The sequence below is a fragment of the Tursiops truncatus genome, chromosome 11 (assembly GCF_011762595.2).
Source record: "Tursiops truncatus isolate mTurTru1 chromosome 11, mTurTru1.mat.Y, whole genome shotgun sequence".
Lineage (NCBI taxonomy): Eukaryota > Metazoa > Chordata > Mammalia > Artiodactyla > Delphinidae > Tursiops > Tursiops truncatus.
In genome coordinates, this window is record NC_047044.1 from 47,685,368 (window position 1) to 47,711,930 (window position 26,563).

The 26,563-nt window shown below is 37.0% G+C and overlaps 2 protein-coding genes across 13 annotated transcripts in view; one reads left to right on the top strand and one right to left on the bottom strand.

The window, feature by feature from the left end:
• The window catches only part of CPM (carboxypeptidase M), a 123,786-nt gene extending 111,682 nt beyond the window's left edge, over positions 1-12,104 (top strand). Inside the window, exon 9 of the mRNA XM_073788400.1 lies at positions 12,075-12,104. Coding sequence (XP_073644501.1) covers positions 12,075-12,083 — 9 coding nt within the window. The 3' untranslated portion in view covers positions 12,084-12,104. The remainder of the gene's footprint in view (positions 1-12,074) is intronic.
• On the bottom strand, positions 612-25,124 carry MDM2 (MDM2 proto-oncogene). 12 transcript variants are annotated; one of them, XM_019952378.3, is made up of 12 exons: positions 24,973-25,123; positions 24,234-24,333; positions 24,029-24,113; positions 21,239-21,313; positions 18,994-19,127; positions 16,704-16,753; positions 13,363-13,430; positions 13,137-13,233; positions 9,178-9,338; positions 5,314-5,469; positions 4,200-4,277; positions 612-2,525 (listed from the first exon to the last, which is right to left on the bottom strand). In XM_019952378.3, the coding sequence occupies exons 3-12, from the start codon at positions 24,107-24,109 to the stop codon at positions 1,950-1,952; spliced, it is 1,476 nt and encodes a 491-aa protein (XP_019807937.1). In that variant the 5' UTR covers positions 24,110-24,113; positions 24,234-24,333; positions 24,973-25,123; the 3' UTR covers positions 612-1,949. The 12 variants fall into 12 exon arrangements, with proteins under 12 accessions (XP_019807937.1, XP_019807938.1, XP_019807934.1 ...); XM_019952379.3 differs by having other exon boundaries at positions 24,234-24,302; positions 24,973-25,121; XM_019952375.3 differs by having other exon boundaries at positions 24,234-24,302; positions 24,866-25,082.
• Between the last annotated feature and the right edge of the window lie 1,439 nt (positions 25,125-26,563).

Below are 26,563 nucleotides of genomic sequence, written 5' to 3' on the forward strand. Positions count from 1 at the left end.
ACAAACTTGCTGTGCAAAATTATCCCTCAGTTCTGTTCTAAACTCATAGCTCAGTTAATTTTATTGTCCTCACCCGAGTATGTACGACTGACATATATGGGAGAAATACACTGGGACCTTAAATCAAAGTTGTTATTTTCCACTATTTTGTTGAAGATTTAATATAAATCAAGATGTTAATCTATACAGTTTGAGAGTTATTTCAGAATTTTATGTTCTGATCCCATCATTCTTATAGGATGTCATTCTTATAATTTTTGGACAATTTAGAGAAGTTAGGACAATTTCAGCTAGTATAAAAACAAACAGTCCTTCTGTTTATTATATCCCTTACCATATCAAAGAGACTGGAGAATGAGAAATATGTAAGTGCTACTTACATAGCACCAAAACGATCTACCTAGTTCTTTTATCTAGAAAGAATACGGTAAGTCCCCTGCAACGAACGAGTTCAGTTCCGAGAGCCTGTTCGTAAGACCAATTTGTTCATAAGTCCAACAAAATTAGCCTAGGTACCTAACACAACTAACACAATCGGCTATATAGTACTGTACTGTAATAGGTTTATAATATTTTCACACAAATAATACATAAAAAACAAACACAAAAAATAAAGAAAACATTTTTAATCTTACAGTACAGTACCTTGAAAAGTACAGTAGTACAGTACAACAGCTGGCATACAGGGGCTGGCATCAAGTGAACAGGCAAGGAGAGTTACTGACTGAAGGAGGGAGAAGAGGTGGGAGATGACAGCTGAAGGATTGTCAGCAACAGGAGATGGAGGGCAAGCTGCAATTTCACTCACACCTGACGCTGATGGCACAGGTTCTGGTTCCTTGCTGGATTCAATTCTACCTACCCTCTTGAAAAACCGATCCCATGATGTCTAGTAGCTCTTTTTTTCTCCTCATAGATAACACGGTAGCACTGGATTGCATTCTGAACGGCTGCTGCAACCTTCGTGTACCACTCTACGTTCGGGTCCTGTGCCTCAAAAACTAACGGTGCCTCCTCAAATAAAGAAAAAACCCTTGCCATTTTCTGCATCGTGAATCTCTTTGGTTCTTCTGATACTTCTTCCTCTTGTCACTCCACTCTCAATTATTTTCACTTTTGTTTCCATCAGCAGTATCAGCTACATCACTGCTGCTTTTATGCTTGCTTCCAGACATCCTGGGCTTGAAATAAAGATACTATACTACTGTACTCTACACAGTAAAGTACACAAAAGCACAACCATTTGTAGGGGATGCACGCACGTGACAACGTACTCCACTCACGTGAACTTTCGTGACTGGACATGCCAGCTCACATTCGCATCTTTGAAAGTTGGCAATTTGAAGGTTCGTATGCAGGGGACTTATTTTAAGAGGCTCTGAAGACTAGAGAAACTAAGGATTGGAAAGTTTAAGAGTATGTAAAATTTAAATATTAAATCTTTCACACGAACTTTTCCTCCTTACATGAAAGGTACTGAATAAGTTACATTTAAATGTCCTACTTATATATTTTTTAAAAGGTCAGATACTTCTCATTTAAGAGAAAGTGGAAATTATTTTAAATAACGAGCAGTAGGAATTTCCCTGATGGTACAGTGGTTAAGACTCTGCACTACCACTGCAGGGGGCGCGGGTTTGATCCCTGGTTGGGGAACTAAGATCCACATGCAGAGCGGAGCAGCCCAAAAAAAAAAAAAAGGGGGGGGGTAGAGGGGTAAAGGATGAACTCTATATCCAATCCAAATTACATTAAAACTCAAATATAAAATATCAACAGAAGGGGCATTTTCCTAAAAGGAAGTAACTATTCACTATTGGGAGAAATCTACATGTAGTAAGATACTTTCTTGCTTTGATACAGCTAAAAAAATAAAAATAAATTTCATGTCTAAATTTTGGGGCTTATATAGTTAGAAATATATAATTCTACTTTTATAGGTAGTTCAACTAGGGGAAATAAGTTAGCACAATCATTTGAATTGGTTGTCTGCATACGGGGCAGGGCTTGTTCCTTTTCTTTAGCTTCTTTGCACATGTAAAGCATGCCATAAGATGTCCTGTTTTGCCATGGACTATGCAACCATTTTTAGGTCGACCTTGGCAAATCACACAAGGTTCAATGGCATTAAGAGGAAAACTAGATTCCACACTTTCTTCTTTGTCTTGTGTTTCTTCCCTCTCCAACTCTTTGACATCTTCTTGGCTACTATAAATGATACTATTAGAAGTTGATGGCTGAGAATAGTCCTCACTTTCTTGGGATAGGGAGGCTTGTGTGATCTTATCATCATTTTCCTCAACACATGATTCTTTGGAATCATTCACTGTAGATTTCTTACAGTCAGGGACATCAAAGCCCTCTTCTACTTGTGCTGAGTTTTCTAGTTTGGCTTTCTCAGACATTTTCCCTTTATCTTTCCCTTTATCTTCAGGAAGCCAATTTTCACGAAGGGCCCAACATCTGTTGCAATGAGGTGGAAGGGGAGGATTCATTTCACTGCATGAAGTACACTTCCAATAGTCCTTCAAGGAAACAAGACAGTTAGCTTCCGTAACCGTTCAATAACCAGTCACAGCAACGCTAGCAACTTGTTCAATATGTCTAAGGTAAAATGTATCATACAGCTCAATTTTCAGCATTTCATGTCTTATATAAAGCACTCAACGGTCTTTCCTCAAGCATGAGCTTGTAAATACATTTTTTTCCCAGCCAAACTATGCTAAGAATTCTAAAATGAAAAACGTATTCACCATGACCTTAACCATGTACCTGTAAAGTTATCTGTTCAAGGACAGAGTTGGTTCATCTAGTTGAAGCAAGTGCTATGGGATCTTCTCTGTAATGAAGCCTGTACCCACTCCACTCCCTTAAAGGCTCAAACCTGATACTGTGCCCAGTCCACCAAATCAATCTAGACAAAACTATCAACCAGTCTGCCATTGACTAAGACTCTCTTAGAAGTGCTCTAAAACCAGGGCTCAACTGGGTGTTCCCTAACTACACCCACAAAGGAAATGCTAAAACATTCTTTTCAGCAATCACAGCCAGATAAAATCTGCCATCCTTGTCACTATCCAGAATGTATGCCCCTTACTTGTCTATCCTTTTCTGTGTTCTCGTCTGTAACTGCTCATTGCTTCATCCTTATTCCAACTTATTTCTCCAACCTTTCCACCCACTATGCAATCTGGATAACAAATCCCCCACATTCCAAGCCTCTTTACTGAACATATCCCTTATCTCCCTGCCTTACGAGAAGCATGGTTCTTGCCTGAGGACACTGTGCATGTAAAACTTGCCATAAGAGGTCCTTCCTATCTTGCCATGAATAATGTAACCATTTTTAAGTTGCCTGACAAATGACATAAGATATTAGCAATAAGGGTGGAAACTTCATTCTCCCACAATGGTTCTTTCAAGTTGTAAAAGCAGGTATCTACTAAATGATAAAACCAAAGACAGGTCTTGTAATACAGGAAGAAAGTGCTTCAAGAGTCCGATAAATTACAAGATCTATGGCTAAAACATTTCACTCAGCCTGACATCAAATGACTCAACTAGTTACTTGAATTATTTTCTAATATAGCAAAATATTTTCCTAAGATTTTACAATTTCTCCTCCTTTTTAGTATTTGGATAATTAATAATTGTTTCTATCTCAGAAAGAGAAAACTGAGATTTCCTATCCAAATATAACAAAAAGCAGTATTTAAGAACAAAAATTAAAGCAATAATATTTGGTTAAAAAAACACACATCCAATACCTGAGGAACCCTGTGAAGCATGAAATGTAAATGTTTAAGTCCAGATTTCTTTAATAGAAAATCCCACCACATATTCTAATACAAATCAATATGATATTCATATTTGATAAGATTGGCAAAATATTGGTAACTGTTAGACCTGAGTGATAAGTACAATGGAGATACATTATACTATTCTCTATGCTGTACATACCCAAAATTTTCCATAATGAAGTTCTTCAAAAGTTCAAATTCCAACACAAAAAAACTAAAAAGTATAGCAACAGATCCCAACCCAATAAAAGAACAAAAATATTTTAAACCATTAAAACTTAAAAAAAAATGTTAACTTTATAAAAACGACCTCATGTCAAGAAGTAGACTAGACATATTTTTCTAATCTTGACTTCAATGTTATTTTTTGATTCCTTGAAAAAGTAAATGTATACTTACAGCTAAGGAAATTTCAGGATCTTCTTCAAATGAATCTGTATCACTCTCCCCTGCCTGATACACAGTAACTCGATATACCTAAGAAAAACAAAAACAAAAAAAAACATTACCATCAATTCATCACCTTTTTCTTCAACCAGTAAGGCTTCTTAGTGATAAGTGATAAGTCCTAAACAAACAACATGTACTCAGTCATCCCTCCGTATCTGTGGGCAGACTGGTTCCAGGACCCATAAGGATACCTAAATCTGCAGGTGCCCAAGTCCCTTATGTAAGATGGCATAGTATTTGCATACAATCTATGCACATCCTCCCCTACACTTCAAATCATCTCTAGATTACTTATAATACCTAATAAATGCTATATGAAAAGTTGTAAATACAACGTAAACGCTATGTAAATAGTTGATGGCCCACAGCAAATTCAAGTTTTGCATTTTGGAACTTCCTGGAATTTTTTTTTTTTACTCGAATATTTCCAATCTGCACTTGGTTGAATCCACCAATGTGGAACTCGCAAATACGGGGGTCCAATTATGTTATATATGAGATATCTGAGACAAAGGTGCCATGGAATGAGTGAATATAAAGGGGGGGAAATGGAGGACGGTAAAATCCTCACCCACTATGGTAAAAAGTCAACATACAGGGATGTTTAAAATAAATAAAGTAAAATATTCAGTACAAGCATTTTTGTTTTATAAATATGGAAGTATTAAATTACAGTGAAATAGCTAGAAATGTTGAAGCTCGTCACTTCCAGGAAACAGATCTGGTGGTAGTATGTGACTTTTAACTGCATGCATGCTTTACTTTTTCACAAATTAAAAATGAAAAAGGAGAATTGAATTAAATATTTTTAAAAACGAGTAGACTATTATAAGAATGCTCATTAAGGCCTACTGACTTCTTGACATTACATTTTTAAAAATATAAATAAGACAACAAGGAATTACAAAGCCTCAAGTCCACAAACCAATATTCTAGTTTGAATAAATCAAGCGTCAAAGATTGTGATGTGAAATCTGAATACATTATTATTTCAATCTCATCAGTCAACGAATATGGAAAGTATTTAAGAACTTTAGAATATAATCAGAGAAAAAAAAACTACCTCATCATCTTCATCTGAGAGTTCTTGTCCTTCTTCACTAAGGCTATAATCTTCTGAATCCAGAGACTCAACTTCAAATTCTACACTGAATTGATCTGAAACTGAATCCTGATCCAACCAATCACCTGAATGTTCACTTACACCAGCATCAAGATCCTAAAATCGAGGGGGAAAAAAAGCGACTTAATGTACATTACCTGTTGGCCTGCAACAGCTTAACTCTTCCCTGTGCACCTAATTCCCCCTCAGTTCCATCCTGCACACTGACACTAGGTTAAGCTTCTGGGTTATGATTAGATAAATATTTTCTCTGTTCAAAACCCCATTATATAAAAGAAAAGGCCAAATTCCCTTGGCATTCAAGGTACATACAGGAAGTCTATATTAACATTTTCATATTATCTCCAACTAGACACCACCCTATCCCCACTAAACAAGAACATTAACCAGATCTAAACTGTTTCCTAAACCAAACTTCAACTTCCACACCTTCCCTCTAGCTGGAATAACTTGATAGTTTTCAAATTCTGCTCATCCTTTTTTGCCAAAGCCTTTGTCAATACTATAACTAGAAGAGCACTCCCCACCTTTAATTATCTGTGCTACTTATATTATTGAGTATTATATATTTGCACACACAAATTTTGCAAAACATAATTTTGTACACGTTTCTTATCTGAATTATACATACTTTAAGAGTTAAGACCATGTCTCAATCATCTTTATATCTTCCAACTGGTAGAATGCTAGTAGCTACAACATATACAATAATTATGATTTATGTTTAATGAACTTTGAGAATAATTTCTTTGGAAGAGCTTTCAGATATAATTTTTTAAATCTATTTTTAAAATTCTGTATCTGCTCATGTGATTCATTTTAAAACTGATTAATAGTATAAGAACCTAAGAGAACCTTCAGTCCCATAATATTTGCCATCAGTGGCTAAGGGTAGGAACATACACAAAGCAGAAGGCTAGAACTAGAAAAAGTATTTTGGTCTAGTAGTCAGGATACATACATTCTTATTCTAGATTTGCCACTAAGTTAACTTTCAACCTAGACATATTTAGCTTGTAAAGGCCACAGCTATTTCATCTATGACACATGAGTTTGGATTAAATGATCTCTAATATTCCCATCATTTATAAAAACAAAAACAAGGTATTTATTTTACAACCACTGAGGTCAAAAGACTGTTTTAAACCGTGATGATAGGAAAGTAGTAGTAAAAGCAACATTCATTGAACTGCAGTTCTAATTCCTAAAATAAAGGCTGTATTAACAATCACTTTAAAATCACAAGGCAAGCTAGAATACAATAACAGCTCTAATAACCTAAGAAACTGGACACTTCAATTAACTAGGCTTTAGTATACTATGTTTAGAATAAGGGGGTAAAAATCACAATAAACATTAAATTTCAGAAAGCATCTTCTATGGCAGGAGTCAGCAAACTGTGCCTCACCACCCATCTATTTTTATAAATAAAGTTTTACTGAACACACCCATGCCCGTTGTCTATTAGACTTGTTGTCTATGGCCGTTTTTGCCTCACAGCCGTAGAGTTGAGTAGCTGAAACAGATACCATATGGCCTGCAAAGCCCCAAATAGTTACTATCCATCCCCTTACAGAAAAAGTTTTTGCCCACTCCTATTCTAGGGTTCTATGAAGAAAGCAAAATTAAAAGTAGTTTTCAGGACTTCCCTGGTGGTGCAGTAGTTAAGAATCCGCCTGCCAGTGCAGGGGACACGGGTTCGAGCCCTGGTCCAGGAAGATCCCACATGCTGCAGAGTAACTACGCCCGTGCGCCACAACTACTGAGCCTGCACTCCAGAGCCCGTGAGCCACAACTACTGAAGCCCGCGCACCTAGAGCCTGTGCTCCACAACAAGAGAAGCCACGGCAATGAGAAGCCCGCACATAGCCCCAGCTCACCGCAATTAGAGAAAGGCCTCGCACAGCAGTGAAGACCCAACGCAGCCAAAAATAAACAAATAAAAAAAAAAGTTTTCAAAAGTTTAGCTAATGTTCAAAAAAGAAAAACCTAAAAACTCTTAAATACTGTATATTTAAAAAGTATCAGACAGGCTTGATCTGGAAAGATCTTAAAACCCCTGTTTTTCTGAATTCCAATTGTGACAATTATTAGTTATGCGATCTTAAACAAGTTATTTGAAACACCCAAGTCTTAGTTTTCCCATCTATAAATGGAGTTTGAGGCTGCTGAGGTGATAAAATATGTTAATTGCCTGGTATAGAGCCTAGAATATAGCCTTAGTTCCCCCAATGTATTAAACCCAAAAGAAAGAAAAGATGGGAGGCAAATGCACTTTCCTTTAACTCCCTTCACAAATTGGTGAATGACAAGACCAAATAATACGACGTAAGCTAAAATGAAGGAAAAAAATTAGCCTTACCAAAAGCTTTCACAACTAGGGACTTTGCCTCAAAAACAATAGATCTTTAACAGAGAGGATTTTTAGAAGAGAGCGTAGAATAGGACTAACAAAAAGAAATACCCTCTATACTGCTTTGATAACAAGGCAGTGTCCCAGGTAGAAAGAACAAGGACTTTTAATACCATTTAGCTAGAATTCTGAAACAACTTTAATAGACTGTAAGTTTAAATGGCACATAGTCGTTGTATTAAAACCATTTGTAAGGAATAAAATTATCCAAACATGAAGTTGGTGACACATCAAGTTTTATTTAATTGGATTCAATTTTTAGATCACATATATTTGTTCTCAAGACCCTGTATTTTTTTCATAGCATTTATTCAGTATTTTAATTATTTGTTTGATTGCTGATGACCTATCTCCCAATGAGGGCAGGGATCATAACTACCTTGACCACCACTGTATCTCCAGTACCAAATGGAACCTGGCATAGAAAAGACACAAATATCTACTGAATGAAGAACTTGCTCTTGGAGGAGCTCACCATGCCATCTAGTGGCCTACATGAGTAACAGCTCTATTAAGTACTAACTCCAGAAGGCACCTCTGCATCCATAAAATCACTGCTTTGGAAGAAAAAAATGTAAAGATAATAAAGAATAATACATAAAAAGAATATGGTTACTATCACATTTGGTTCAATCCTTTACATCTTCTAGAGAACTATAAAATAATCACTAATATCCAGAATAATCGCCATGAAATGTTGCCATATCACAAATAAAGATTCCAATTTTAATAACATTTTAAAGACAAATGTGTAATGACAAGAAAGAAAACATTCCATTTGTCAAGCATTCTTGTTAGCAAAAACTTCTTTACAAAACCTCCTTCAGTGATATCTCTTAAGAATGTTAATGCTGGCTAATACTTTGGAATTTTGTATCAATGATCAAAAAGTACTGATACTTTCCCATCATGCATGCAATAATATACCAATATTTCACAGCCTTATTAAAAAGACCTTCCCTGATGTCTAGACCTACATATGGCAAATGTGGATATCAGGCTATGTTCACTTATTTGCTGAGAGCTGTAATAAGATATATTTACTCTAAATATGCAAAACAAAATTGCTTAGAATCTTAAGATATCTTTGGTGCACTGGCCCACAAAGGTTCTCCAATATGTAGGGTGACATTAATAACTAACATAGGTACTAATTTTACCAACACACTCCAGTGCAACTCCATTATCTTCCACCCTTCTCCGCAAACCCGGGGTTGGGAGTGGGGAAGATCTATACAGTTTCATTTGAAAGAAAATTTTACCAAGTGTATAGCAGCAATCAAGCAGCAATCACATATCATACATGTGCATTCTATCTGGATGCTTATTAGGACTGCCAGAACTAGACTAAAAATAAGAGAGTTCTGTTTTATTTAAAATGAGAGGATTACCGGATTTGATGGAGTCCCTGTCGATTCACTGCTACTGCTTCTTTCACAACATATCTCCCTTATTACACACAGAGCAAGGCTTTCATCAAAGGAAAGGGAAATATTATCAGATTTGTGGCGCTTTCTTTGTCGTTCACCAGGTAATTCATCTGAATTTTCTTCTGAATATGTAAAGAAAAACAAGTTAATTAAATTGCTATACTATAATGTATTTAGAAATTGAGCTGTCTTAAGTTACCTATCTGTACTAAAATTGTTTCAATGAAATTAAACAGAGAAAAATAGTGAATTACTACTGTTTCAAAAGTCAACACTCTTATTGGATCTGTCCAACTTAGAGTTATAGCAGAACACTACACTTTTAAAAGCTTTAAAGCTTGTTTCAGAACTTTACCAACTCACAATTAATTTAATCCATCTAGACCTTTTATTAACCAGTCTACAATTTTTCTGTCAAAATCAGAATTTAGGATATAAGATTTCACTTTTTTTCCTGGAAAGAACCAACTGTTTAACTTACTTAGAAGGTATTCCTAATGTTTCAATTTCCTTAGTATCCAGTATTTTCAACAGGAATCAAAACCAGTTAAAACTGGTCCATTTTATTTTATTTATTTTTTGGCCACACGGCATGAGGGATCTTAGTTCTCCAACCAGGGATCGAACCTGCACCCCCTGCAGTGGAAGCACGGAGTCTTAACCAGTGGACGGCCAGGAAGTCCCTGGTCCATTTTATTTTAAATAAGAAATTATCTCTGACTTAAAGTGAGAATGTTACCAAATCTGTCAGGAACATAAATGAAGAGTCCTACCTTACACCAGACATAAAAATGAATTCCAAGTGGATTAAAATACCAAATACAAGGAACAAAACCATCCAACTACTTATATAAGAGAATATACCGGGGTGGGAAAGTATGATGTGACACTACAAAGCCCTCAAGAAAAAGACTATCAAGATTAAGTTAGTTGCTTAAGGCTTACATGGCAAAATAAAATACTATAAAAAAGAAGTTAAAAGGCAAGTCAGACTGAAAAAAAATCTGCAACACATAATAAAAAATGATTAATATCCACTTTATATAAAGGCCTCCTACCAACCAAGTAAAAGACAAACTTAATTTAAAAAAGAGTCAAAGATATGAAAGGGCAATGCATAAAACACAAATGACTAATAAACATGAAAAAATGGCTTACCTCTCAGTGATCAAGGAAATGCAAATTGAAATGAGATACCATGTTTCACTCATGAGAATGACAGAAATTAAAATGAGAGACAGTCTCAGAGATTTGGGAGAAAGGACTTTTTATACACTACTGGTAAAAACGCAAAACAGTGTAACATTTTATGGGCAGTTTCTCTATCCTAGACAAATATCTGCATAATCATTTAAGGATTTATGAGCAAGGGTGCTCACTGCAGCCTTATATGTTAAGTATCTAACAGGGTTATGACATTAAATAAAATATAATCCATATGCCTGAAACAGGTACAACTCACACCTTTGCTCACTCCATTTCCCTCTCTTGATCTTCCTAGTCAGAAGTTATCTCTTCTTGCTCTGAATTCCCAAAACACGCTTATATCCTCTAATTTTGTATTTATCTCTACAAGATCACAAGTTCTTGATATAAGTTCTTAATGTCTGTATTCCCTATAAGAAAAGGTGATCTTGGTTGAAAGATGTGGGCTAGAAGGCCAAAACCATGCTGTTGATCTGTATTTTTTAACTCTATTAATAACATTTAGGGCTTTTTTCTGATTATTAAAGTATTGTATTACTCACAGTAGAAATCTTTAAAAAACAGACAAAAATTTAAATCATCTATAATATTACCATCGAGATAACTACTAATAACATTTTAGCATAATAATTTTCCAGCTGTCATTAAAAAATTTACTTCCGTCTAAAAAACATATTTATATCACACTATATGTACAACTTGGGGTTGTTTTCTTTTTGGCCGTACCACATGGCTTGCAAGATCTTAGTTCCCCACCCGGGGATCAAAACCAGGCCCCTGCAGTGAAAGCACTGAGTCCTAACCACTGGACTGCCAGGGATTTCCCAGGGGTTGTTTTCTCTTAAACATTCTTTTACATTACTTTTAATGGCTGCAGAATATGGTATCCATAATATAGGTTCATCATAATTGAACAATTCAGTCCACAAATCCAAGCACCTTCTTTCTGTCTGGCACAGTGCGAGGCAGTGGGTATACAAAAATGAAGTCAGCCATCATCCCTACCACCAGAGGAAGTTTACGTTCAAACATCAAGGCAACCAAAATACGATCATTTACAAGAGTGCTATGAAGGAAACAAGCAGGGTGCTAAGGGAAAGAATAACAAGAGGGGATCCACTTTTCCAGGTGGTTAGGGACAGCCTCTCTGAGAAAGTAATAATTAAGCAAAAATAGAAAAATGAGGAGCTGGTCTTACAAGACTGAGGTAGAAGAACTTCTGGCAGAAAAAAACTGTGCAAACAGCCTTACAGCAGGAAAGAATTCTGACTTGTTTGAGGAACCAATCAGTGCAGTTAAAACACAGTGAAGGTGGGGAAAAAAGCCAAAACCCAGATTAAAGGTAGAACAGGGCCTTGTAAGCCAACATAAAAGTGTGGGTTTTATTTGAAGGTCAATGGTAAATAAACAAAGTGGGGAAGTGACACAATCCAATTTACCTTTTATGATTCCTTTTGGTACTGTGATGAAGGACAGAAAGAGCAAGTAACTAGAAACAAAATCAGAAGCTGCTGCAGTGGTCTCGGTAAGAGATGACAATGGCCTGGACTAGAGTGATGACATTCTCTAGCATCATATATGTTTTCAACTACGAATAATGCTATAATTAATATCTCTACATATAATCTTTGCATTTCTGATTATATCCTTAGGATTCCTAGAAGTGGATTACTGTGATAACGGTAAGAAAGCCAAGCCTTTTTATAATTCATAAAGGTTAACCAATTTACACGAATTGATACACCAACAGTGCATCAGTGCCAACACATAGTTAGCAAGGATAAGTTAAAAAAAAAATCATCTTTCCTAACTTGAAAGACCAGAAAAGACACCTTTTTTGCATTTTTTGTTATCTATAAAGCTAAATCACTAAAATCCACTCCTCATATTTATCAGTCATTTCTATTTACTATGAAAAAAATTTTTTTTACAAGTTGGATTTTTAATATTTTTCTTATTGACTTTTGGAAACTTATAATAAGGATATTAACACTGTCAAATTTAAAGTGAATCTATTTCAGTATGTTGTAATTTTTTTCATTTATCTTTTCAACTCATTTAGTATTCATTTTGGCATAAGGCACAGATATAACTTGATTTTTTCCCCCCAAATAACCATTTGTTCTACTCCCATGTATTTACTCTGCACTTGCTGCCCTTTGCCCTCATGTACAAAACTCTACTCTGGATTTACCTATCCTACTTCACTGATTTGCCAAACTCTTTTTTTTCTACTGAATCATACAGTTTTAGTTATCATGACTTTCATCAGGCAACAGCCTCCTCCTGTTCTCTCTGTTAAAAATGCTCTCAGCTATTTTCTTTACCTCGTCCTCATTTCTAAGATGCTATTTCTGTTTTTAAACTCACTGGTGTGTTTTATTTATTAGAAACAACAAATACTTTAACTGTTGACTAAGAATGATGACTAAAATAGAGTTTATATCCTTGTCCTCTGTTACCACGCACAGCAAAAAGCTGGCTAACTATAAAATCCAGCAGGACACAGTAAAATTGTGCCTGCTGTAGTCAACCAGAAAAATGTTGCTAAGAAAGCAATTTTAAAACCAAATAAATCATATAAAAATAAGAAACTAAAATTCATTCATCTAAACCAAAAAAGCACAATTTCATTAAGCCTAAATGTACTAATTTCAGTAAAGAATGAACACTGAAAAGCTGTTTGAAAGTGCCAATTAAATATTCATATATACCTGTCTCACTAACTGCTCTCCTTCTAGATGAGGTAGATGGTCTAGAAACCAAATCTGAAGATGAAGGTTTCTCTTCCTGTAGCTCTTGCACAAGGTCCTAAGCATTCAAGGGAGAAAAAAACAAAAAATAAACCCACAAACTTATAACACGAAGAAGCTAAAAATTCATTGTTTTAAACACTCCAAATTTTCAAGAAACATCATAGTAGAATGAGTTCAAGATTACCTTTTGAACACTCCCACCTTCAAGGTGACACCTGTTTTCACTCACAGATGTGCCTGAATCTGATGGTTCTGACAGAAAATAAAAACAAAGAATCACAAACTAGGAAAGAAAGGGTTATTCAATAGATGTTATCCAGAACAAACTCCTCATACAATTTAACCTTTTAACCAACACTGAACGTGTAGTCTCCAAGTGCCATCCTGTGCTGAATACTAGAGACGTAAATGGATAATTCAATTTTAATATAGAAGATACATAAGAATAGTTATAAAGTACAATAAAATAAGCACACTAAAAGAAGTATTATAAGATAAGTTAATGGAGAAGATGAAGCAATGGTTATTTGGTAGAGATGCGGCAAGGTCTGAGTAACAAGGAATCAGGAGAGGTTTCATAGTAGAATATGTGGAAGTACGACTGGGAAAGGCTATTCCAGACTGAGGAAACACTGTGCAAAAAGCATTCAGAAGTGAACTACCAGTGTTTGTTGCAGGAACTACAGGTACTTCATTACTATGGGAATGTAAGCAGGATCATAAAGGATCCTGCCTGTCTTGCTAAACAGCACAAAGATATCAACAAGCAATATTCCTGCCACTGATCCCAAATCACTGCATCCTCCCCAGCTAATACTTCACATTCCTCCCTAAGGCACTGCTGCAGCCACGCACCATTAAAAAGGTTTAATCTAAGAGATAAAATTGATTTGCTAGTTCACAGCAAGTATTTTACCCAGCGAGCAATAAGGAACCCCTAAATGGTCACTATAAGCAGAAGAGTGACAACTCCCTCTGCCAAAATAGAAGAAAAAGAGAACAGAGGTAGGGAAACCAGTATTAGCAACTGCAATAACATAAATGAAAAGTATTAAAGTCTAAACTAAGACATGGAAAAAAGATCAATTCCAGAGAAATTAAAAAGGTAAAAACCAACAAGAACCTGGTGTCTGACATACAAGGCAAAGGAGAAAGGAGTCAAGAATTCCAAGATTCTACCTTGGGTGGATAAATGGGTGGTATAATTCAAAACTTCAGATGATGAACAGATTTGGATGGGAAGATAAACTGAAAAGTGGATAAAACTTTCAGGTAGGTAGGTTTAGTCTGTATGTAGATGTACAGACTTGGAGCTCAAGTCAAAATTTCAGATGTGGGATATATACCATCACCTAAGATCATAACCAAATACCTTTTACTACTCCCTTGGAAATATTTTCGTCTTAACACTGAAGCCCGGTCTGAGTATTAACATTTTGAAATTATATGCATTATCATAACAGTTTATTTATTTTTTATATTATGGGCAAGGTATTATACTGATTTAAGCTGTCCATATAAATAGGTTATATTTTTTTTAGTATAAGAGATGTTACAAAACAGATGTAATAAAAAGGAAGCACTAAGTGTGACAAGTTTGAGAACAATGATACAGGAGTTCTGAAGTTAATTATATTAAACTAAAACCTGAAACAAACTCAGAATGGAAATAACATAAGTAATCTACAGGTCACCGTCTCATTAATAAAATCTTCCTAGCAATCAACCAAGATTTAAATGAATGAATGAACACATCAGGGATAATAATACTTCAGAAAACTGAAAATACTACAAGAGATACTACAGTTGTTTATCTGCCTTCATTTGATTTCATAAAGGGCTTTGTAAAACAAAATGTCAAGTCACCAGCCTAATAATTACTTCTATTCTGGGATAAGACAGTGATGTGCTTTTCTGGGTCTTAAATCCTAACCCTGGAAGAATAAGTATTCAATTCAATAAATTTACTAAACGTCGTATTAATAAACACTGTACTGTGTACTGCAGACTGCAAACCTGAAGAGGACACACATGTGTAAGTAAGTGTAACAAAGTAATATAACAATAAAATCTAGATACGAAATAATGGGAGCACTAAGGAGTGGTCAGTTCGTTCTGGAAAATGAACAAGCTGAGAATAGTTCTTTTTTTTTTTTTTTTTTTTTTTTGCGGTATGCGGGCCTCTCACTGTTGTGGCCTCTCCCGTTGTGGAGCACAGGCTCTGGATGCGCAGGCCCAGCGGCCATGGCTCAGGGGCCTAGCCGCTCTGCGGCATGTGGGATCTTCCTGGACCGGGTCACGAACCCGTGTCCTCTGCATCGGCAGGCGGACTTCATATGGCCCGTGAGTATGGCCCGTGCGCCATAACTGCTGATCCTGCACTCTGGAGTCCGCGAGCCACAACTACCGAAGCCCGCGCACCTAGAGCCCGTGCTCCACCACAAGAGAAGCCACCACAATGAGAAGGCCATGCACTGCAACGAAGAGTAGTCCGTGCTCACCGCAACTAGAGAAAGCATGCACGCAGAAAGACCCAATGCAACAAAAAATAAATAATTAAAAAAAAAAAAAGAATGGATTTTAAGAAGCCTGTGGTGCAACTACTGAAGTCCGCACACCTAGAGCCCATGCTCCGCAACAAGAGAAGAAACCGCAATGAGAAGCCTGCACGTCGCAACTAGAGAAAGCCCACGTGCAGCAATAAAGATCCAATGCAACCAAAAATAAATAAAGTAAAAACAAATAAATTTTTTTAAAAAAGCCTGTGGTGTATTGGAGCCAGCTCCTACCAGCACTCCCAAGCAAACTGTGTTCATCTCTTCCCAACTCCATGTTTGTGGCTGAAAATGGTCATGCTGAGAGTATTTATATTATGGAAACCAGTAACCACAAATCAAGGCTCTTCCCCTGGAGAGTGGATTGATAAACATTTACCGGCATATCACTGTGTATGTTTAGGTGTATCGTTATGGAATAAGAACCTAGCACTTTCATCAGATTATCAACAGGATACGGAACCCAAAAATAACCAGTTAAGAACTACAAGTCTAAAGGAAGGGAAGTAAAATGGCACTCACCTGAACAAACTGGTAAACAAAGTTTTGTCTATTATAAAAAACACACAAGACAAGAACCCTTCCATTCAAATGGCCCCACCTAGGTATCTGTATTACTTCCCTAAGCCTTCGAATACGTTTCAAGGTTTGCTCCTATCGCTACTATGCAGAAGATTTTGAAATTATCTACCTTTCAAAGCAAATTCTAACCTGATATCCCAAGGCTTAAATTTATGTAATAGGATATTTAAATATCCACTGCAAATAAATGTGCATAAGAAACTTAGTATTATGTTGTTTTAGCTCATATGTATTTCTTCCTGTTAAATTTATCATACCCTTACTATAATTAAATATACAATGAGAGCAACTTTTAAAGCAAATCACAATTATAAGATGTCTGCACATCCACAGAATGTCTTTAATATATTTTTACAGTACATGCTTATGGAATTCAAAATGAACTTACCCTGCTGATTGACTATCACCAGGTTTCTATAAATCATTGTATATATTTTCCTTGTAGAGAGAAAAAAAACATGTACATTTTAAAATAAAAATGTATTTAACTAGACTTAACAAGACTTTTAAATGCATATTAGTATAAACTATCATGCTACAACCCAAAGTTTAAATCACTACATTCAAGTACTGATAAGCTTCTAGACACTAAAAACCACCATAATAATTATTTGCACAATGATTACACGCAGCCACGTTTAATAATCACTAAAGTCTCCCTAGTGCAAAGATTTCACATCTCCATTTCCTGAAACATGCCTTGTTGAGACTTTAGCAAAAGTCCCCAGAGAACTGGTGCAAACACACGAGGCAGGTTAACATACGTATTTTCAAACAGAAAAGAATTTATCTAGCTCCGGGCACAGACGAAGACTGCCTAAAAAAATAGCAGGTTATGCAAAACCCATTATATAGGAACTTCATTATAGTTTTTTTTTTTTTTTCGGTATGCGGGCCTCTCACTGCTGTGGGCTCTCCCGCCGCGGAGCACCAGACGCGCAGGCTCAGCGGCCATGGTTCACGGGCCCAGCCGCTCCGCGGCGTGTGGGATCCTTCCGGACCAGGGCACGAACCCGTGTCCGCTGCATCAGCAGGCAGGCTCCAAACCACTGCGCCACCAGGGAAGCCCTCATTATAGTTTTGACTTTTATCAACTTTAGACCAATCATCTAATGGATTTTCTTTCTTGATCTGAAAATTTATTAAAAGATAGAGCAGTACACGGTCATTTAATACAGCCTGAGTACCAGTCACTGTTCTAGAAATCGGGGAAAACAAAGAATGAAATAAAAACAAATCTCTGCCCTCCTGGAGCATAAGGAAACAATTCACTTATGCCAATACTCAGTGAAGTCATGGTACATTTTTCATCAACTAATGACTTTAGAGAACATTTATTGGTCACAAGATATCATTTCTAACTCTCAAGGTTAAGGGGAAAGTGCCAATCCCAACTAATTTTTTTCATCCTTGGGACTGATGGTACAGCATCCTTAAACTCACTGTTTAAGGATGATACAGCTCCTTAAACTCACAAAAAAAATCAATATTCCTACTCGTACCTTTTCCCCAAGTCAGTAGTTTCCCCAGTGTTTAACCTCTCAACACATTAGAATTCAAGTCAAAGATAATTTTAAATTTGTGCTTTCCGTATCAGAAATTACAGCTCCAAACATTATCAAGATTCAATACTCAGATGGTGCAAAATTATCAATATAGTTATTTCTTAAACTTATAAAATTAGAGCTTATATCCCAAGGCCAAGTATAAAATAACATAAATATTAAACAGATATCGTCTGTCAATGGAAAGAAGCTTGTATGTTAATTTAAAAGCAGGATGAAATTAAATATAGTATGTTCACAACTGGGTTAAAACACATCTGTGCATAATACGTTGTAAAAATGACAAGTAAAAATACCTTTCGATGACAAATTACAGTCTTTTTTCCCCTATCATTAGCTTTCTGTCTTTTCTTAATATTCAATAATGAATATATACATATAATAATGAAGTTATTTTAAAGTTATAAATATCCCACTTATCTTTTTAGCTATAATATTATTGAACATTAAACACTAGTAGAATCTAGGTAAATGTTTCAGGTGAAAAGTATTCTTCTCATTAAGATACACTGCAAAGAGACTAACAAAAATGAAACAAGGAATTCCAAATGTAAAGTAAGAATGACTGAAAAAAAAAAGTCTGAAAAAAAAAGTTCTCGGCAGAGTAATTCTAGAAATGCTATCTGGGTTAAATTCAGTTGATTAAGTGCCATAATGGTATATGAAAAAGATCTTCAAAGTAACTAGGGCTCAAATTTAAGCAATTACCACAGGGTATCATAAAGACTGTCTTTGGAAGTGACTGCAATAATAATATTTTTTTAATATGCAGTTACTGTAGCTAATATTTAAATGCTTACACATTGCCTCTTTATAACCTCCACATAAGGTATTTACATTGTTCCTACTTCATATTCAGGGGAAACTTAAGGCTTAAAGAGGGTAAGTCAATTTACCTAGTCTGACAGCTAGTAAATGACTAAGCTGGGTCTCAAACCCAGGCTTGTAAGATTCCAGAACCCAAGTTCTCAAGTAACGTGCTATTTTACTAAGAAATTAAATTTCAGCATCTTTTATATATAATAACAATTTTCTCTGCCAAAAGGGAGTGAGGATGGAGGTGAACTGAAATGTTTGCCCAGCTGGTATTTTACAGTAGACTAAAGAACTTACCTGTGCTCTTTCACAGAGAAGCTTGGCACTCCAAACAAATCCCCTAGAAGATCATTTGAACAATACACAATATGCTGTTGTTTCTCATCATATAATCGTTTAGTCATAATATACTGGCCAAGATAAAATATAACCTGAAACAGAAATATGATTTCTGAGCATTAAAGAAAATTAAATGTTTGTTTCAAATACATTCGATAACATCTCATTTATCTGAAGAGGGTTAAACAACCAGCAACCACATCAATAACCATCTAAATAACAACCATTCTGTACTCCTAAAAAAAATTTTTTAAAAAGCTGATTTTATATCTTTTTCTTTTAATTTGACTAAAGTAGAGACACTGCTTCTGATTTACTTAAACTTTAAAATGTGTCTTCTCTTTTTTTGGCAGACTTTAACTTTGCCCAAATATCTAGGTACTACTTATTAGGAAGAAAGGAAAAGGCAGCAAAATGCAAAACCACTAATCACAATGAAAAGTTGCAGAATCAAAAACATCAACTAAAATATAGCAGTGACCTGGAGTCATTTAGTCCTGCACACCATATACCTCAACAACCTCTGAGGTCATCACAGATGAGAAGACAATGACGAATTACATCTACAGAAGAGTTTGGGAGAATTCAGTGAATGAAATAAACCCTTAAAGATATCATTATAATCTACACAATAAATAATCAAAATAATGACCCTGAATCATGCACATACAGTTAAATTATATTTTGTGTGCTCCATTAAAACAAAGTAGGCAATACATTTTTAAGACATCCACATACAAACCTATCAACAACCACCGAAACACATATGGTGTTTTACAGTTTACAATGTACTTTTACAAGTACTGTCTCCTTCTGATATTTCATAGAATTGTTATCAGCATATGAGAAATAAGAAACTGACCCGGTGTTCTGACTTCTTGCCCAGTGTGCTTTCTACTACCCCATACTAGCTTTCATTACTCTCCCACATACCACAGAACAAAGATTTTACAACTGAACACTGTGTCAGACAATATATATACATCACTGTTACACGGTTTAATATTAGCATTCTAAGTCTTTATGATGACCTTGATCAATTTTCTCCTTATTTCTACCTACTACTAGTCATACTTTTTTGTTTCCTTAACTGGTTATATAATGATAATATAAGGTTAAACCCAAGTTAACATCCCAAAAACATCATTTACCTTGACACTTCCCTGCAAGCTCCGTCTATAGACTTAAATGGCTAAGCAGGCTTCAGACTTAAAGGAATATTCCTATGTGACTATGGATGGAAGAGATGGTAGACAGTGGAAAGGAAGAAGGAGGAGAACCTAGACTCTTTCTACTAAACGTCCCATAAGGAAACTTCTGAATGTGGCTAAAAAGGAAAAGGGTCTGGAATCTTTTCTTGCCCACTATGCTGATGTAAGTAAGGTCCTTCAGTGTTTTAAGTAATCTGAGCCCCATAAACTAAGTGTGAGAGATGGGGAAGAGGCACATTTCATTCACATCGAAATTTTCCCCAAGATGGCCCATCTCTCAATGAAGAACATGCTTCTGTGCACAAATTTAAAGCTAGAGAACAATACATTGAAATGTATTCATTAAATAGAACATATGTTCACAAATCAGCTCACCTCTATCCCAGAAAGATCAGTATACTGTACTCATGTATCTCTAGTGCAGAAGTTCTTAACCTGGGATCCATGAATGCCCAATAAGTCCTTGGATAGAATTCAGGGGGTCCATTAATTTGGATGGGAAAAAAATGTTTGTCTGTATTCTCACTAACTTTTAACTGAAATTTAGCTTGCCCTTCAATTATGAACACAGGCAACAAATCACAAAGTATTAACAATAACTGTGATTTTGTCACCAATAAAATCACAAGCATTTTTCATATCATACATACTATGCTTGATGTAAACATCTCAAAATATCAGTTATGCTCCTCACTACTTCCAAATTACATTTATTAGATCTGCTGCTAAATCTTAAGACTTTACCAGTGCGTCAAGTGGGTTCACAGCACAAAATGGCTAAGAACCCCTAAAGAGCTTCCCTTTGTCTGAGTTCCGGGCTGACAAATGAAATTCGAGTATAAACTGAATTTTCAGCTTCAAATTATAGTCCAAATGACCACAATACTTAACATTCCTGCTTACTGAAAATCCCTCCATATGACCAATTTCTCCCCACGGCTATACGTAACTAGTAAGACATTAAGTTATCTTTTTAACTAAGTTCAGCTTACCTCTTTCATAGTATAGGTGTCCTTCTGTGCACCAACAGACTTCAACAACTTCAAAAGCAATGGCTTTGGTCTAACCTATAAAGAACACAGAGTTGCTATTATACTTCCAAATTATTCCAGAACTATAAGCCTGCAGAATACTCATCCATAAAGAATTTCAATAAAGGTAGCAAACACAATGTTACCTCACAACATTAGAGACCTCAAAAACTAAGTCATAATGTTTTCACTAAATGTAATAAACTATGTAAACTGAATACCACAGACTGTGTTTGGGAAGAAAATGCTGGGATATAATTATTATGCAAATAATCACAGAACCCTCAAGTATCATCAGTTGCCATCAAAAACAGTACCCATGCCAGGGCAGTGAAAATTATTCTTTTTCCTCCAGCTATTTCTATCATCTGCTTATTACCTTACAAACTCAACGGTAAGTGGAATACCCCAATGAGCTTACTATAAACTAAATTACAAAATACGAGAGAAAAGAGTAAATCTTTATGGTGGGTCCTTTTACCAATCTTTTCTTTCTACAGATTAGGTTCCTGAACGCTGGCGAACTTTAACCCAAGCTGACAAAGATAATTAAGAACAGATCTGGAGACTGAGACTCACATCCCTCAACTGCAAGCCAGCATTTTCTTCCTACTATAATATCATGCTGTCTTTTAGTTGGTCTACATTCCAAATATCTACTTGACAAACATTTATTGAGCTTCTGCCATGCACCAGACAGCACTGGGTATTGCACACACACACAAATGACAAATAAGACATATGACCTGTATTGAAGGAGCCAGCCAACTAGATCAGGGTTTAATGTTTTTCTTTAAAGAGCCAGACAGTAAACAGTTTATAGCTTTTCTCGCCAGATAGTATGACTCAGAAGCATAAATTATATGTAAACCAATGGATGTGGCTCCATTTCCTGGTAAAACTTTATTCACAAAAGTAGGCAGCAGGCCAAATTTGGCCCATAGGCTGTAGTTTGCCTGCCTCTGACCTAGAGGCTTTCCAAGTTGTACTGAGAAAATATCTGGCAAGGGGGCAGGGATGTAATGTGTTTATGCTCTTTCTCCCTATCTGTTGCTGTATCAAAATCTTCAAAACTCAAGTATCTTTACAGCTACACAGCCACCCCTATACAGACTGGTGCCTCTGCAGTCCCTTCAATATACTCCCATCCTGTCTAACTTTGAAATCTGACAGCAACCCAGTTCGGGATCTAACCCTCAGAACAAGATTTAAGAAAACTGCCTATTTCCAGCTAATCAACATAATATTATTTAATAACTGAAAGTTTTAAAATACACAATAAATGTAGTATTGAATCATTAATTGTTCTGATCATATGTTTTTTCCTATGTGCTTACATATGCGCTTTACTTTCAGGCTATTTAAAGAATGAATTATCCCAGAAAACATAAAAAGTTACTTTTTTTCCTTCTAAAATTTTATATATACTATATTAACTTCAAACTACATAAAACAACCCAAAGTCAAAGTCTCCAATGGAAAGCCATCAGCTTTTTATTAAGACTTAAAAGACATGCATTAATAAGAAAACTACTATAAAAGACAATACCATTATTAATCTTACATTTAAGAACAGAAAGATAAATTCTAGATGTAAAAATAAAAAATGCTAGAAGAAAATACAGCAGTTTATCTGTATAATCTTGGGATGGGAGAGTTCTTCCAAAACATCATATGAAATTCAAAAGCCAGCAAAAGTCAAATTTTACTTTATAAAAATGTTCTCAATGAGAAAAAGAACAAATAAGCAAAGTTAATTTTTAACATTTGTAAATGATAAAAATTAAATACACTTGAAACACAGAGAACTATTACAAATTATTAAGAAAAATACAATAAGCCTAAAAGTGTATAGATAAGACCAAGCAAACCCCAAAAGAAACAAATGATTTAACCAATGATGTGATGCCCAACCTCACCAAAGATTAGGGAAATACACACTTACACAATAATATAATACCTTTTGCCAAAAAAGGGCAAAATAACAGTGATAATATTCAGTTTTGACAGAGAGGAAAACTATTACACATAACACTTGTGTTAGGATACATATGCAAAGCAGCACCATCTGTAATACTCAAAAACTAAAGGCAATTTTAGAAAACCTATCAGTAAAGGCATAAATTTCTTAAATGGTACACTAATGCTGTGGATTACCATGCAGCTGTTAAAAAAGAATTCTGTAGGTTTTATTGATTGACATAAATGCTATTTGCTTAACATCTCTAGTATAATCCTATTTTAGTAAAACAAACTGAACCGCGACAGATTAAAACTCACATGTGCATATATATATGTGGGTATGCACATAGATAAAGATCTAAAAAGGAGATATGACAGATATGGTCAAAACAGAAGACTGGAATTTTCAGCTTTTACTTTATACTTTTCTGTAATGCCTAACATCTTTACAACAAGCATGAATTATTTCTGACTTCTACAAAAGTTAAATACTGACAGGTCAAAACAGAAAAAAAACAAAAAAGTCACATAATAAACATAACTTCAGCATCCATACTTAAGAAGATAATGAAACGGACTTTTAATTCAGTGTGGTAAAAAGCTAAGAAAATAAATATTGATTCTTACAGGTAACTTTTGCTCCACAGTTATGCCTGAGTGGCAGGAATTTAAGCTATGTACTACAACTTCACTTAAAGAGCCATGCTATAACTGGGGTCTGTGAAATCTAGTTGATCACCTCATAAAATAAATTTTTGCTAAAGTTACACTGGAGACAAAAATACCAACCAGGGTCTCTTGTTCCGAAGCTGGAATCTGTGAGGTGCTTACAGCACCATCAGTAGACACAGACATGTTGGTATTGCACATTTGCCTACGAGTACGAAAAGAAAACACACGATAAAAACTTGAAATACTGAAATACCTGTTAAAAAAAAGACAAATCATATAGAAATGAGATAAATAATGCTTTTATTAGCAAGTGGGTCCTTACCTACATCAGCAGAAAATGCTACAGGTCGGTGACCACAGGTTCTCTCTCTCAAACAGCCAGTGAATACAGCTGGGAAAAGGCATCGTTTAAATAGCCCCAGCTGGAGACAAGTCAGGGCTTAGCTCCTTCTACTACCGACGCGGAACGTGTCCGAACTTGACCAGCCCCACAGGAAAAGCTGAGTCAACCTGCCCCCAGAACCAGCCCAATCTTGCCCAGACGTAGCGCCCGGCAGATACAAGCTACCGAAAAGGCACCTGTCATTATTCTGACACCCACCCCCGCCCCCGGCAGCGCCCCCCGCGCACTTGACCTTTACCCCCGTGCCCGCGGAACCCCCTCCCAAACCCCCACCCGCTGGGAGCGCGGCCCCAAAAACCCGCCCTCCTCCCGAGTGGCGACAACCTCGCCTCCTTCCAACAAAACCTCCACAGACCCACATGCCCGGCGCCCCCCACCACGAAATGCACAAAGGCTGCGCGCGGGGCACAGGTGGGGGGTGAGAGCGACCGGGGAGACCCAAGTCACAAAGCAAACCCAGAACTGCCCACGCGCTTCCAGGCCGATACCTGCTGCTCACTAATTGGGGTTTGCCGCGCCTGGAGTCGGCAGGGTGGGTTAGGGAGCCGTACCTCGAGGCTTCCTAGTTCCCGTCACGGGGCGCGCGGAAGCCCGACGCCTTGGGCCTCGGCGACCATTCCACTCGCCGGGCCCAGGCCGCCGGGGCGCTCGAACTCACTAGGTCCGAAGGAGAAGGAGGCTCCTAGCGGCAAAAGCGGCAGGACCTCGGTCAGAGGGGTAAGAGCTACCCCTCAGGCTAGGCTTCTTGCTCCATTTTCCTTCCAGTCACACCGGGCCGCACAGGCCCCCAAAGGTGCCGAGCTGCCCGAGGTACAGCGGATGCACGCCCCCTGCCGTCCGAGCGCAGCGCGCCGGAAGCCGCGGCCCATCCGGGCTTTTGGGCGCGCAAGCCCCGCCGCCCCCGCCCATTGGGGGCGGGGCTGGGCCCAACAGCCTCGGTGAAGGGGGAGGTCCAGGAACTGGGCAAGCGTCCTCGGCCGGTGGGGAGGGGCCGCCGGGCGCGCACGACCCGCCGGAGTCGGCATCGCTTTTTCACGGTTGGAGCTGATCCCTGGTTCTTCCCGCCGCCGCCTGGTTTGGTGCGCCAAGCTTGGGACTTCTTTGAACCTTGGCGCTATTTTTGTATTTCTGTGTTTGCACCTCCCTACCGCAATGGAAACTCAGGCAAATACGCATCTAAGTGCCGCTACCAAAAAAGAAACCACAATTAACAGCTGTGCGATATATTAAGCCCGCACCGCCAACAGCTGGAGTTGTTTTTTTTTAAGTATGATTAAAAATAGCACAGTATGGGCTTGTTCAGGGATGCATAGAGTATTCTAGTTGGAGGAATAAAAGGCCGGTGGTTACCGTTAGAGATGGGTGAGGTAAAGAACGGTTACTCTTAACTTTATGCTTTTAGAGTGTTTGGGTTTCTTTTGTTTATATGATGAATGTATTCATTACCGTTAAAAATATCTGTTTCTATATTAGGCATTCAGTACTGAAAGACTCACCTACTTGCCCCTTTTGGCACATTAGGCATGGCAGTCTCAAAAATGAGCCAGGACATGAGAATTGAGTTGGCTCACCCCAAAAAGCACAGTCATCGCAAAAACAGCTTCTTCTTTGGCAAGGAAGTGACTAGTTCCTTGTGAACGGAGAACTTTTTGATAAAGTTATATCTTTCCTTTCTCCCACACCCTAGTCTACTAGAAAGCAATCTTCCTTAAACATAGTGGTCGCTCAATTAATTTAATTACTAACATTATCTTCAGGGATTTGATTTGGCTTTTTTAAAAAATCTCCTCTTTGTCAAATCAAATATAGTGAGGTTTCTGGTTGTAAAAGCGTGTGCTTGACACAGGATAAAAGAAAATCTCAAGAGATGGAGAAAATAGCATAAAAAGGTAAATTAAACAAGTTGGCATTTGTTAATGCCAAGTGAAGGAACAGCTATGTGCTACAAGAGTTCAAAGACAGGATTGCTCAGTGAATACCCAGGCGGTTCACAAAGACCTCAGAGACGTTTAGATATATCTTGTGCCTTGAAGGATGGTAAGACTTAAGACAGAGAATATTCCAGGCACAAGAAAAATATTCTCCAGAAAGTCCAGAAGTGAAAATGTTGTTTTGTTTCTGTTTTTTTTTTTTTTGCCATGCCTCGCAGTACATGGGATCTCAGTTCCCCAACCTTGGATCGAACCTGCGCCCCCTGCAGTGGAAGCATGGAGTCTTAACCACTGGACTGTCAGGGAAGTCCTCAGAAG